The sequence below is a fragment of the Lepidochelys kempii genome, chromosome 5 (assembly GCF_965140285.1).
Source record: "Lepidochelys kempii isolate rLepKem1 chromosome 5, rLepKem1.hap1, whole genome shotgun sequence".
Taxonomy (NCBI): Eukaryota; Metazoa; Chordata; order Testudines; family Cheloniidae; genus Lepidochelys; species Lepidochelys kempii.
In genome coordinates, this window is record NC_136384.1 from 48,202,099 (window position 1) to 48,216,000 (window position 13,902).

General features: G+C 45.8%; 1 protein-coding gene across 4 annotated transcripts in view; it reads left to right on the top strand.

The window, feature by feature from the left end:
- Positions 1 to 13,902, top strand: part of CERT1 (ceramide transporter 1) — a 168,794-nt gene that overhangs the window by 136,077 nt on the left and 18,815 nt on the right. For 2 of the 4 annotated variants that reach the window (XM_073344213.2, XM_073344212.2), the window contains exons 10-11: positions 8,525 to 8,617; positions 9,205 to 9,282. The exons of 1 other annotated variant lie outside the window; for it this stretch is intronic. In XM_073344213.2, coding sequence (XP_073200314.1) covers positions 8,525 to 8,617; positions 9,205 to 9,282 — 171 coding nt within the window. The remainder of the gene's footprint in view (positions 1 to 8,524; positions 8,618 to 9,204; positions 9,283 to 13,902) is intronic. One more of the 4 variants, XM_073344214.2, reaches the window with a different exon arrangement.

Here is a 13,902-nt window from a genome sequence, read left to right on the forward strand (position 1 = left end):
AGCCAAGGTCGCTGGATGCAGCACAATTTAGCTCTTTATATCAACGTCAGGGCGGTGGGCTGGCCTGTCAGGCGTTTTTGCCCCACCTAAAAGGCAAGGTGATGCAGGTCCTTACGGACAATATGGCCGTGATGTATCACATCAACATTACATCAGGTCCTCAGCCATGTGTCAAGAGCCAAGAAGCCTCAGTCTCTGGGACCTTGGTGTGCAGAATGCCATCCACCTGATGGCCACTTGCTTACCTGGAACGTCCTGGCAGATCACCTCAGCAAAACTTTCTCCTCTCGCCACGAGTGGTCCCTCCATCCAGAGGTGGTCAACCTGATCTTTCAATGGTGGGGGACTCCCCAGGTGGACCTGTTTATGTCCAGGCAGAGCAGGAAGTCCCAGGTGTTCTGCTCCAGGATCAGGAAGGCATCTGACAGGGAACCCTTGTCCCCACCGGGGTTCAGGAGCGCTGATTTATGCTTTTTCGCCAGTGCTGCTTATCCACAGAGTCCTGCTAAAGGTGAAGCAGCACAGAGCCTGGATCATTCTCATTGCCCCGGCGTGGCCTCGCCAGCACTGGTTTAGCATGCCGATGAGTCTTTCAGTGATGGACCTGCTGCAGTTACCTTTCTGTCTGGATCTGCTGTCTCAGAAGCATGGCAATCTGCTGCAACCAAATATGGCATCGCTGCACCTGATGATGTGGCTGCTCTATAGCTGTGCACGGACGAGCGAGCGTGCTCCGCAGTGGTCCAACAGGTCCTGCTGAGCAGCAGGAAGCCTTCCACCAAGGCTTCCTTTTTGGCCAAGTGGAACCGCTTCGCATGTTGGGCTTTGGACAAGCACGTTTGTCCTAAGGAGACCTCGTTGCAAGACATCCTGGACTATTTGCTGCATCTAAAGCTCCAGGGGTTGTCTCGTCTTTGGTCAAGATGCACCTGGCAGCCATTTCTGTGTTCCACCCTCTGCTTCAGTGCAGGTCGGTCTTCGCCCCTCCCATGACAGTGTGGTTCCTGAAAGGTCTAGAGCACCTATACCCACATGTCCGAGACCTGGTCTCCCCGTGGGACCTGAATCTGATGCTATTGAAGCTCATGGGCCCTCCCTTTGAAACCCTAGCTTCCTGCTCCCTCCTGCTTCTTTCCTGGAAGGTGTCCTTTTTGGTCGCTATAATGTTGGCTCTACAAGGGCACAATCCAGCTGTGCCCGCATCTGGCTTTTCTGCCCAAGGTTGTTTCCCAGTTCTACTTGGGCCAGGATATTTACTTACTGGTCCTGTGTCCGAAGCCTCCCATCAGATGAGGAGTGAAGGTTGCATACGCTGGACGTCAGACAGGCGTTGACCTTCTACGTTGGTAGAACACGGCCATTCCATAAGTCAGCGCAGTTGTTTGTTGCTGTCGCAGACAGGGTGAAGGGCTGCCTGGTGTCAGCCCAGAGAATTTCGTTTTGGATCATGGCGTGCATACGCCACTGCTACGGGCTGGCGAAAGTGCCCCTGCCAGCGACTGATGGCTCATTCCACTAGAGTGCAGGCGTCTTCAGCAGCCTTCCTGGCACAGGTGCCAATTGAAGAAATCTGTTGGGATGCCACCTGGTCATCGGTCCATACGTTCGCGTTGCACTACGCACGGACTCAGCAGGTGCGAGACAACAGTGGCTTTGGCAGAGCTGTACTACAAGCTGCACAATGGTGAACTCCAAGCCTACCTCCATTGATACTGCTTGTGAGTCACCTAGAATGGAATTGACATAAGCAAGCACTCTAAGAAGAAAAAATGGTTACCTGCCTTTCGTAACTGTTCTTTGAGAAGTGTTGCTCATGTCCATTCCATTACCCTCCTTCCTGCCCCTCTGTCAGAGTTGTCAGAAAGCCCACGCCCTCTCAGTTCCTTCTCTCAGTGCCTGATACACCGCGGCATGAGCGTGGCCCTCTAGAGGGCGCTACAGCCAGCCCTCTGACTGCAGCTAAAGCAAAAATCTCCAGACATGCACGTGGGTGCGTGCATACCTAGAATGGCATGGACATGAGCAACACATCTCAAAGAACAGCAGTTATGAAAGGTAGGTAACCATTTTTCTAGACAAATTGGAGGATTGGACCAAAAGAAATCTGACTTTCAACAAGGACAAGTGCAGAGTCTTGCACTTAGGATGGAAGACTCCCATGCACTGCTACAGGCTGGGGACCAAATGGCTAAGCGGCCGTCCAGCAGGAAAGGAGCTGGGGATTACAGTGGACGAGAATCTGGATATGAGTCAACAGTGTGCCCTTCTTGCCAAGAAGGCTAATAGCATATTGGGCTACATTAGTAGGAGTGTTGTCAGCAAATTGAGGGAAGTGATTATTCCGCTGTATTTGGCACTGGTGAAGCCACATCTGGAGTACTGAATCCAGTTTTGGGCCCCCACTACAGAAAGGATGTGGACAAATTGGAGAGAGTCCAGCGGAGGGCAACGAAAATGATTAGGGGGCTGGGGCCCATGACTTACGAGGAGAGGCTGAGGTAACTGGGCTTATTTAGTCTTCAGAAGAGTGAGGGGGGATTTGATAGTAACCTTCAACTCCCTGAAGCGTGGTTCCAAAGAGAATGGAGCTAGGCTGTTCTCAGTGGTGGCAGATTATAGAGCAAGGAGCAATAGTCTCAAGTTGCAGTGCGGGAGTTCTAGGTTGGGTATTAGGAAAAACAATTTCACTAGGAGGGTGGTAAGGCACTGGAATGGGTTGCCTAGGGAGGTGGTAGAATCTCCATCCTTAGAGGTTTTTAAGGCCTGGCTTGACAAAGCCCTGGCTGGGATGATTTAGTTGGGGTTGGTCCTGCTTTGAGCAGGGGTTTAGACTAGATGACTTCCTGAGGTCTCTTCCAACCCTAATCGTCTGATTCTATGATCTTGAGGAACAACAGTTGCAAAAGGTAGGTAACTGTTTTTTCCTACTCCAAAGAGTCTGCAATCTAAGTAGTAACTACTAGTTCTTCGAATAGTGTCCCTTTTGGTGTTCCACTTCAGGTGTACATGAAGATTGGATGATTTCTAGCTAGCAATGTCCATTCAGCCCACACATAGACCCCATGGCTTCTTGTGGCAGACACTGAGGCTATATAGGGGTACGTGGGCAAACTGCCTGCAGTTTCTTCTCTACCACCTCAGCCTGAGACAGAACCCTAGTGTGTCAGCCTAGAGCATACTTGGACTTCTTTCTTTTCTCTTTTTCTCAGTTAGTTTATTGTTGTAGGTCAGTATTTAGTACAGTTGGTTTCAGATGAGAGGATGTTTTTTTTCTTCCCTCTGGAATACCGGTCTTCTCCTGGCGGGGTATGCCTTGTTTGCCAGGCTTCAAATGCTGCCTCTCTTGCCAGGAGGCTATGCTAGTAAGTGACGGGCACTCCATATGTGTCTGTTGCCTGGGGGAGTCCCTTGTCTCCTAGAAGCATTCCTTCTGTTTGGCCCTTTAAGAGCAAAGCTAGAAAAAACAGGGAGGTAAAGGTCATACTGTTGGCAAGAGAATGCTCCCTGCAACTACCCTCTGATCCAGATCAGGAGATTACCCTCCCCTCCTCGGTACATTTGTCCATGGACAGATCCTGTACCCCATCAACCTTGAGGCATGCTTCCCCTAACAAAGGGACGTCTTTGGAGCCTGCTGGGAAGACTCCCAGAAAGAGGAGCATGGACTCTCACTGAGCCAGCTCCAAAAAAGACTTTGTCCCCGTTGAGATCCTTGTACTTCAAGAGTACTGTTGAGGTCAAGGACCCTTTCTCCAGTACCAGTAGGCCTGCAAAGCCCCTGGAGCTCTAAGGACTGGAAGCACAGCTCCGATAGGGCAACTATATCCTCCACCAGTAAGGAGAGTAAGCACAGGGTACTACCTATTTTGGCCCTGCTCAACACCAGAGTATCCTGCTCAGCCAGTGATGTTGTGTCTTAACCAGCCATTGGTACTGTTGTAAGCAGCTCAGGCAGGGGTACCGAGCAAACATTGGGACTTGACATCTACAATGCCTGAAGTACACCCATCATCCTTGGGACTGTCAGCTACAGCAATGTCTGCTATGGTGTCGGTACTGGGGTCCTTCTGGTACCACAGGAGTTCCGATACTCAATGGACCTCTCTGGATCAGACAAACTAGAGTGTCCATTGTTGTTGGGTACCAAGCGTCTCTCAGTACTGAGACCTCAGTCTCTGAGTGGCCACTTCATGGCACAGGACTGTGCTCTGTCCTCAAATCCTGCTCCGCTATGGGAGGATGCGAGAAGGAGACCAGTTGGGAGTCCTCTTTGATTTCAATGAAGGGTTCTCCTGCATACCCCTTCAGGAATCCACTTTCTCACAGGGAGGACCTTGCTGGTCAGCAAGAAAGGTGGAACTAACTTTGTATGCAATCCCTACTTCCTTATGGACATCCCCCAATGGCCATATTGGGACCTATGGGCTGCCGATCGACAGCAATTTAACAGCCACTGGTATTATCTCTCCAAAGACAAGGTTTCACATCCTCCCCCTACCCATCCAAGACAAGAGAAGATATTTGAAGAGCAGGAGGCTAGGGTAGAAGAAGAGATCACCCCTGAGTTTCCCATTTCATCGTTCTTGCTGGAAGAGGCAGTTATAGCTTCACCACCTTCCACAGCTGACAACTTCAGGCGGTTTCAGGATGTCATTAGAAGGGTAGCAGACACCCTGCAGATCCCTCTGGTGGAGGTCAAAGATCCACAACACAAGCTGCTAGATACTTTGCAGTCGGCAACCCCCCCTTCAGAGTGGCATTAGTTATTAATGTGGCTCTCCTGGATCTGGCTAAGACAGTGAGGTTGCCTCTGTTGCACCAATGGATCCAGCTTTCTATTTTCCCATCTTCCACCTTACTCCCTATTGGTGGATGCAGTGAATGAACAGGTTAGGCAGCAATTTTTTGACATCTGCCCCCTATGACAAGGACCAGAAGTAAGTGAATCTGGGCAAAAATCTTTCTTGTCCGCAACCCTGTTGTTCCAGATCACAAACGCTCAGGTGCTCATGACCAAATACAATTTTACTAATCGCAACAAGCTCATGGGCGCTATTGAGCAGCTGCCACATGACTGCAGGGAACAATTCCAGTTCATAGTTGCAGAGAGTCACCTGCTGGCCAGAACAGCTCTCCAGGCATCCCTAGATGCTGCTCATTACTGCCAGCTCTATCTCCATGGCAATAGTTATGCGCAGGGTGTCATGGCTCCAACTTTTGGGGTTTCCAGGCGAGTTTCAGAACACAGTAGGGGACCTCCCTCCTGGTCATAGGCTTTTCTCAGAGATCATGAATGACTCCTTGCACATGTTGAAGGACTCCAGGGCTACCCTACCTTTCTTAGGCATTTACACATCAAGGAGCAAGAAGCTTTTTAGTAGGTCAGACTGTCCAGAGATCATGCCCTGTTTAGTTCTTTGGATATCATAGACCTGTGGAACTCCCCAGAGGTTGCACAGCAAGAGGGCTATTCAGTGGCCCTCGACAACCACCCAGGTGTCACCTAAACATGAGTTTTGATGGGCTGGTCAAGAGATGAAATCCCTCCTCCCCCCCCGGATTTACAGTTGCACCCCTTTAGCCCACCTCCCTCCCTTCCCTTTGGGGACCAAGTTATCCATTTCAACCCAACTTGGGAGTAGATCACCATGGATCAGTGGGTCTTAGAGATCATAATATCAGATTATACCATCCAGTTTGTCTGTCTGTGTGTGTGTGTGTGTCTCTCTTCCCCCCCAATTCTCCTTTCCTCTTCAGGGACCCCTCTCATGAGCTTCTACTAAGGCAAGTTGGACTCTCTCCTCCAACTAGGAGCAATAGAACCAATCCCTTCCCTTTACAGGGTCGGGATTCTACTCAAAATACTTTCTAGTGCCCCAGGAGGACATAAGTTGGAGGCCAATCTTAGATCTAAGACAGATCAGTTGAACAAATTAGTGAAGCCTCAAAAGTTGAGGATGGTGACTCTAGCAACTATAATTGCCCACCTCAACACACTCTGAGTTCAGGGCGGATGGATAGCCCATGAAATTAGTTTTGACATCAACCTGTCGAAGCTCAGGGCAGTCAGGAATTCTTGTCTCCATTTCCTACCCCTCATCGGGGCAGAGCGATCAGGGTCATGATGGACAATATGTCCTTCATGTTTTACATCAACAAGCAGGAAGGAACAAGATCCTCCTTGTGCACTGAAGCTATAAAGCTCTGGAACTGGTGCATAGCCCACCGTATCCATATTTCAGTGGTCCACCTCGCTGGAACACCACAGCCAATGCTCTCAGCAGATAATACTCCCACAACTGTGAATGGGAGCTGGGCACTCAGGTTCTCTATGGCTTATTCTAGAGATGACACTGCCAGAGATCAGTCTTTTCATCACCTCCAAGAACAGGAAGTGTCCTCTTTTCTGTTCAAGGCAGGTCTGAGTCACCAATCCTGTGGAGGAAGAGCCTGTTCTATGCCTTTCCCCCAGCACCCATAATTCTAAGGGTGTTGAACAAGATCAGGCAGGACAAGGCCAGAGTCATCCTTCTAGTACTACCTGGCCAAGACAAGCTTGGTACCCTTAACTGCTTGTGTCCAGCTATCAATCGAGCTCCCAACCATTCCACATCTCCTGTCTCAGGATGCTGGTCATGTGCTTCACCCCAGTCTAGTAGTTTTACACCTCAGTGCATGGTTCCTGGATGGTTCTCAGGAATACAGGTTTTCAGCTCTACGGAGGTGCAGCAGGTGGTGTTAAACAGTAGCAAAACATCAATCCGCACTACTTACCTGCAAATATGGAAGAGATTCATCTGTTGGGACGGTGGTTGATAACTTTGGCTGGAATCCACTCCTGTTTCCCTCGTCCTAGATTACCTGCTGGATCTGAAGACACCCAGCTTATCCATCATTTTGGTCAAGGTACACTTGCCCACCATATCAGCCTTTCATCTCCCTGTCCAAGGACTTGACATTTTTGCTCCCTGGATATCCTCCAGATTTATTAAGGGTCTAAGTAATTTCCTTCCCCACATTAGACCTCCCACCCCATCTTGAGACCTTAACCTGTTTCTCAGCCATCTCACAAGACCTCAGTTTGTACCAGTGGCAACCTGCTCCCTACTTCATCGGCCAGTAAGGTAAGGGAGATTGGAGCCTTGATGGCAGATTACCCCCTTTACCTTTTATTTTTTAAAAAAAAAAAGTCTTTTTATGTCTGCATCCTAAGTTCGTACCAAAGGTTGCAATTGGATTTTCATCTTAACCAATCAATCCATCTAACAGTATATTTTCTGAAACCTCCATTGTTCTCAGCAGGAGTCCTCTTTTCATATTCTGGATGTTAGAAAGGCCTTGGCCTTCTACCTGGATAGGACTAAGCAGTTTAGGAAAGCTCCTAGACTGTCTGTATCCTTTGCAGATAGATGTGAGGGGGCCCCTGTTTCTGCTCAGACTTTTGAAATGGATATCGGGCTGTATCTCTACCTGTTGTGAGTCTGCAGGTGCTCATCCCCCTTCCCCCCGGGGTTAGAACACATTCAACCAGATCACAGGCAACATTTGCTGCATTTTTGAAGAATGTTCAATTATTCGAGACACACAGAGCCACTAAATGGATTTCAGACCATATGTTTTTAAAGTTTTAGACCCTGCTTCATGCCATCAGATCTGTTGCGACACTTGGCTCTGCAGTACTGTCTTCAGTTTTGGATCCTGTTCTGAAACTTTCCTCCTAGAATAGTGCTCAGAAATCACCTGAAGTGAGGCACCCACAGGCACAATTCTCAATGAAGGAGGAAATGTGTGTCCCTATGGGTGCTTTGCTATTGGCTCTCCTTCCCCTCTGCTTCAGTTGTTCCCTAGGGGATGACTGAATAGAGAAGGACCTGAGGGCAATTTGTTCACACACCTTTATATAGTCTCAGCCTCTTCCACGAGGTGACAGGGCGCATGTGTGGGTCGAATGGACACTGCTAGCTAGAAATTTCCTATTGAAGGCTCGAGAGGTACATGTGCACCTGAAATACAGCACACATAGGAACACTCATCTCGAAGAACTACAGTTAGTGCATAGGTGAGTAACATTTCCTTCTATATAACATTTGGTTCTTTTTAATTTATTTATTTTTAAAACTAAAATAATTTGAGAAATTTGGGCACAGTGGAAACAAAAGTCCATTATCTACAGAACATGACAGCATAAAAAGTGTTGTTAATATGGGTCAATTTGTCTCCCCTATTATCTTTAAAGCAATTCTTAATAGATGCAAGTAACTAAAAAATCCTATAGAAAACTCACCTTGACTGTACTTAGGTGAATAACCTACACAAATAAGTATATCCAATACATGATAAATATTTCTTAAATCTAATTGTTGTTGCCACCTGAAGTGCCTGTTACCGTTCATGACCTGTGAAATAGTAAAGAGAGACTATCTAGTTGCTCCCTCCTCTTATATAAGTCTGTCAGTTCTACTGCCACCTACTAAATACTCCACCAAACAGCTATGTACTAATACATTTAACCTGTTTCTCTTAGTCTCAGAGTGAAAAGGTCAGATCACACTGGCCAACATCATTACCCTCTGGTGATGGATACTCTGCTGTGGGGACTCACAGATTTGTCCAAAAGGTGAGATGTTTCCCAGGATCTTTTTAGAGAGTACTTATTGTAAATAAAATCATATTTCCATTTTAACTAACACATTTGTCATACGGATTGGTGAGATCTAATTTATAGATGTTTCTAGTAACTTTGAACACGTCACTCATTAGAATTGACATATCCAGGGTTGGAGAGGACTTTTTCCTTGAAAAAAAATCTTTGAGTGTCTATTTTAGAATATTCCTGATATGTAGCAAGCATGTCATAGTTTGAGATAAAAAAAAAATTATGCCAGTAACTTAATAATCTTTAAATGTGCTTTTTCTTAAATATAAAATCATTAAACTAGTTAAAAGAAAAAAAGCTAGGTTTTTTAATCAGGGTTGATTTTGACCTTTTTCAATGTTACTGGAAACACTGTTTTTTTTTTCAGGGCCATGTTGGGAGTATAATATATAATAGTTGCATGAAATCAGCTTTTGCTGCTGTGCTTGCTGCTTATGGTGCTTTTGTTTTCCTTTTCTTCATTATCTTGTGCTTGGAAGTTGGTACTGAAAGCTCTGTTGTGCCTTTGTTCTGATTACTTGATTTTTTTCTTTGTCTGTCTCTGGTAGCCCTATAGTCGCTCTTCCTCCATGTCTTCCATTGATCTAGTCAGTGCCTCTGATGATGTTCACAGATTCAGCACCCAGGTATTGTAAGCATATAGTGGCTTTGTATATCATTTTGCTGTAGTTCATCTTCTCTCTAACCTGGGTTCCCCTTGTTCCATAAATCACTTGTGCTTGTTTTAGATGAGTACGGATAGACACATACCAAGGAATTCTCTAGTCCTGTTACTGAAAGATTGTCTTTTTGCATTCTGCTTGCATCTATATCACTCTTGCAAGGGCCTGAATCTTAAAAATAATGAGGATTAATATCTGCAGAAAAAATGTGTAACTTCAAGATCCCACATTTCTGATGTAATAACTTAAAATAATAAAAGTGAAATAACAGCTGTGTGGGATGGAGATAAATTTGACTTTAAAATGAGGGAGAGCTGTTATGTTTGCATGTAAATCATTTATTCTAAGAAGTGTTTAATTTCCCAATCTTTTTCACATATTTAGTTCATATATCTTGTAATGACCATTAAGAAACTAAATCTTTCTACAGTCCAACGGTACTGTTTGCACCTCTGAGACTTTGTTTGTAATTCAGCACTAAAAGTGTATGCTAGACTCTATTAGGCATGCACAGTTTGAGTTTGGAACCTTTTTTTAAAATATATTTTATTATACCTATTTGTGGCAGATTCACTAAGGCATGCAATACCAAAGCTAAAATACACTTTTAGATCTGTATAAGCAAGCCAAACATTTTAATGGTCTCCTGGAAGTGTTCAACGGACAAGCTATTCAAAGAAGCAGTGGGGAAAACAGTACTAAGATAATAACAATACACCCTTCTGACAATTAAGCAACAGAAGGAGGACTGTTGGACTTCATCAAAAAGCTGACATATTGCTGTCATATAGGCTGGTCTACAGCTTTTAACCATGGCCATGATACAATTGCTCAATACACCTGTTTTAATAAGCCCTACCAAGAGCTTCCGGGCCAAATTTTTAACAGTATTTAGGCATTGCTGTGCTCAGCATTGCAAAGCATAATTGATTTAGGAGCCCAAGTTTAATTTCCAAAAGGGGTTTAGGCACTTAGGAACCAAATCCCTTTAACAGTCAATGCCTAAATACCTTTAAAAAATCTGGGCCTTAGCCCTTATATTGTTAACAGCAAAGATTGAAGGATGGGCTGCGGACCCATTTTGATGAAAACTTGTTAGTGTCTAGACGAGTAGGGGGCTGTAAATTTTGGAAGAAAATTAGTAGTGTCCATAAACTTAAGAATTTTGAAAGATAAAATAGTGAAGAACTTACTGAATTCCCAGACTTGCCATTCCCACAACTGGGTTTTCCCTCTGCTCTCCATTACTAGAGGCAGAACCAGATCTGTTGGTCATCAGGAAGACAACTTGGCTCTTCTTCAGAATGTGCAAGCCAGTGAAAATACTTCCAAAACTGAAAAACAGTGTAGTAATATGTGTGTGTATGTAATAAACTTTCCTTGAATAAGTGTGTCTTCACAGCATTGTAACAGTTTTCATTAAACTAAACTTGTTCATCCAATTAATGGACAGATTGGAATGACCAATCTGGATATTCAGTGAAGAGAAATCATCATCAGGCATCAAATTTCTCACTCATTTCCAGGCTCCCTATTCCTACTTGTTCATTCCTGGCTGGTGTCGCTATACACACTGGGGCAACACCACTTGGGCATAGTTGTCACACTTCCCCCATCTGTGATCACTTCCCTTCTTTGTTGGTTGGACCCGCTGGCAGTATGTGCAGGAGTCCCATTCTCAAGACCCCCACCATCGAGGTCTCTCATCACAGATGCTTCGGCGATAGACTTGGGAACTCACTTCGGGTCTCTCAGAACTCAGCCTCTGGTCTCCAGAAGAGTTCTTGCTACACATCAACATCAGGGAGCTCAGGGCAGTTCACCTAGTCTGCAGTGCATTCCAGCCCCACATGGAGGGCAAGTGCGTGTCAGTTCTTGTAGACAACACAAGAGCGATGTTTTATATAAACGGGCAAGGTGGAGCAGTGCGTTCCTCTCACTGGTGAGGGAAGCTCTTCACTTGTGGGAATTCTGCATAGCCCACTCAATCTGCCTCAAAGCCTTGTATCTCCAGCAGTCACAGTACGAGGAAGCAGATCACCTTAGCAGATCCTTCTCCAACCACCATGAGTGGTCCATCCATCCTGATGTCATAAAAGGCGTCTTTCAGAAGTGGGGGACTCCCCGGATAGATCTACTGGCAATGAAAGACAACAGGAAATGTCTTCAGTTTTGCTCCTTCCTGGGTCACAGCCCAGGATTGCTCTGATGCCTTTCTCCTCCCTTGGATGGATCATCTCTTTTATGCATTCCCTCCCATCTCTCTCATACACAAGGCCTTCCTAAGGGACAGACAAGGTCTCATCCTGATAGCCGTGGCCTGGCCATATCTGCACTGGTTCACCATCCTTTTAGAACTCTCGGTAGAAATGCCAATCCATCTGTCTCAGTTTTCAGACATGATCTCTCAAGACTACAGCTGTCTACATCATCCAAACCTTGAGTCCCTTCATCTCATGGCCTGGAAGCTCCATGGCTGAACCCCGCAGAGCTAACGTGCTCTGGGACTGGTCGCAAGGTGCTTTTAGGGAACAGAAAAATGTCCGCTAGAGACACTTATCTGGCAAAATGGAAAAGATTCTCTCTCTGCTCTATGCAGAAGTGAGTTTCACCTACACAGTCAACACTTCCATTCATTTTAGATTACTTATACCACTTGAAACAACAAGGCCTAACCATGTCATCTATTAGGGTCCATCTAGCTGCAATCTCGGCCTTTCACCCATGGATGAACAGCCGTTCTGTTTTCTCAAACTTCATCTATAGTCTATTTCTTAAGGGCCTGGAGAGATTATACCCAAAGGTACAGCAGCCACTTCCTCCCTGGGACCTCAACTTGGTGTTGGCAAGGCTAACAAGGCCTCCATTTGAACTGCTGGCAATGCACTCTCTGCTTTACGTGTCTTGGAAGGTGGCCTTCCTGGAGGCCATTACTTCTGCCAGAAGAGTCTTGGAGGTCCAAGCCCTTACTTTGGAACCACCTTATGTGGTCTTCTTCAGGGGCAAGGTTCAATTGCAGCCACATCCAGCCTTCCTTCCAATTCCATAGTAACCAGGATATCTTCCTACCGGTCTTCTGTCTGAAACCACACTCTACTCTCTGGATGTGAGGTGTGCACTAGCCTTCTGCATAGAAAGGACTAGATCAATTCAAAAATATGCTCAGCTTTTTGTAGCCATTGCAGACAGAATGAAAAGCCTTCCAGTCTCAGCCCAGAGAATTTCATCATGGATCACTTCATGTATCCGCACATGCTACGACCTGGCAAAAGTCCCCTCTCCTGCCCTGACGGTACAGTCTACCAGGGCTCAAACATCTTTGGCAGCATTTGTAGCTCAAGTTCCTATCCAGGACATCTGTTTAGCGGCAATGTAGTCGTCGGTTCACACTTTCGTGTCTTGCTATACCGTCATCCAGCAGACTAGAGATGATGCAGGTTTCAGACACTGTGGTATTACAGTCAGCATGCCTAAGAACTCCGAACCCTCCACCTGCACAACTGCTTGGGAGTCACCTACTTCGGAATGGACTGAGCAAGCACTCGAAGAAAAAATTATTACTAACTTTTCATAACTGTTGTTCTTTGAGATGTGTTGCACATGTCCATTCCAAACCATCAACACCCCCTGCCTGTCCCTCTGTTGGAGTTAGCCAGCAAGAAGGAACTGAGGGATCAACGGGGTGGCAGGACCCTTTATACTGGCGCTATGAGCGTGTCATACCGGGGCATTGGAGCTGACCCAACAGATACCACTGAGGAAAAAACTTGATGGTGGTGGTGCTTGGGGCGAGCACACATCTGCTTTGGAATGGACATGAGCAACACATCTCGAAGAACAACAGTTACAAAAGGTTAGTAATTGTTTTTTAAGCCAGGGTGATCCGATTCCATGCTTCATCTCTTTCCTATGCACTGGAATAGTTTGCTCTTGTGCCCTTAATGTCTCTTTACAAAAAAATGCCAACTCTCCTGAACTTTTTTCTTTAAACTTGTTTCCCACACAACCTTACTTATCAATTCTGAGTTTGCTGAAGTCCATTTTCTTCAGTCTGCTGTTCTCCCTCCTACCATTCCTTAGAATCATGAACTGTATCTTTTCATGATTACTTTCTGTCAAACTGCCTTCCACCTTCAAATTCGCATGCATTTCTTTCCTGTTTGTCAGAATCAAATCTAGAACAGCCTCTCTCCTAGTTGCTTTCTCCACTTGCTATAATAAGTTACCTCCAAGAACTGGTTGGATAATCTACCTTGTGCTATATCATTTTCCCAATGGATGTCTGGGTAGTTGAAGTCCCCCATCACCACCAAGTCCTGTACTTTGGATGATTTTGTTAGTTAGTTAATAAAAGTTTCATCCACCCCTTCTTCCTTATTAGGTGGTCTATAATAGACCCCTACAGTGACATCATCCTTGTTTTTTACCCCTTTTATCCTTACCTGGAGACTTTCAATAGGTCTGCCTCCCACTTCTATCTCTACCTCAGTGCAAGCGTCGATATATAAGGCAACACCTCCTCCCCTTTTCCCTCTTCCTGTCCTTCCTGAAAAAGCTGTACCCTTCTGTACCAATATTCCAGTC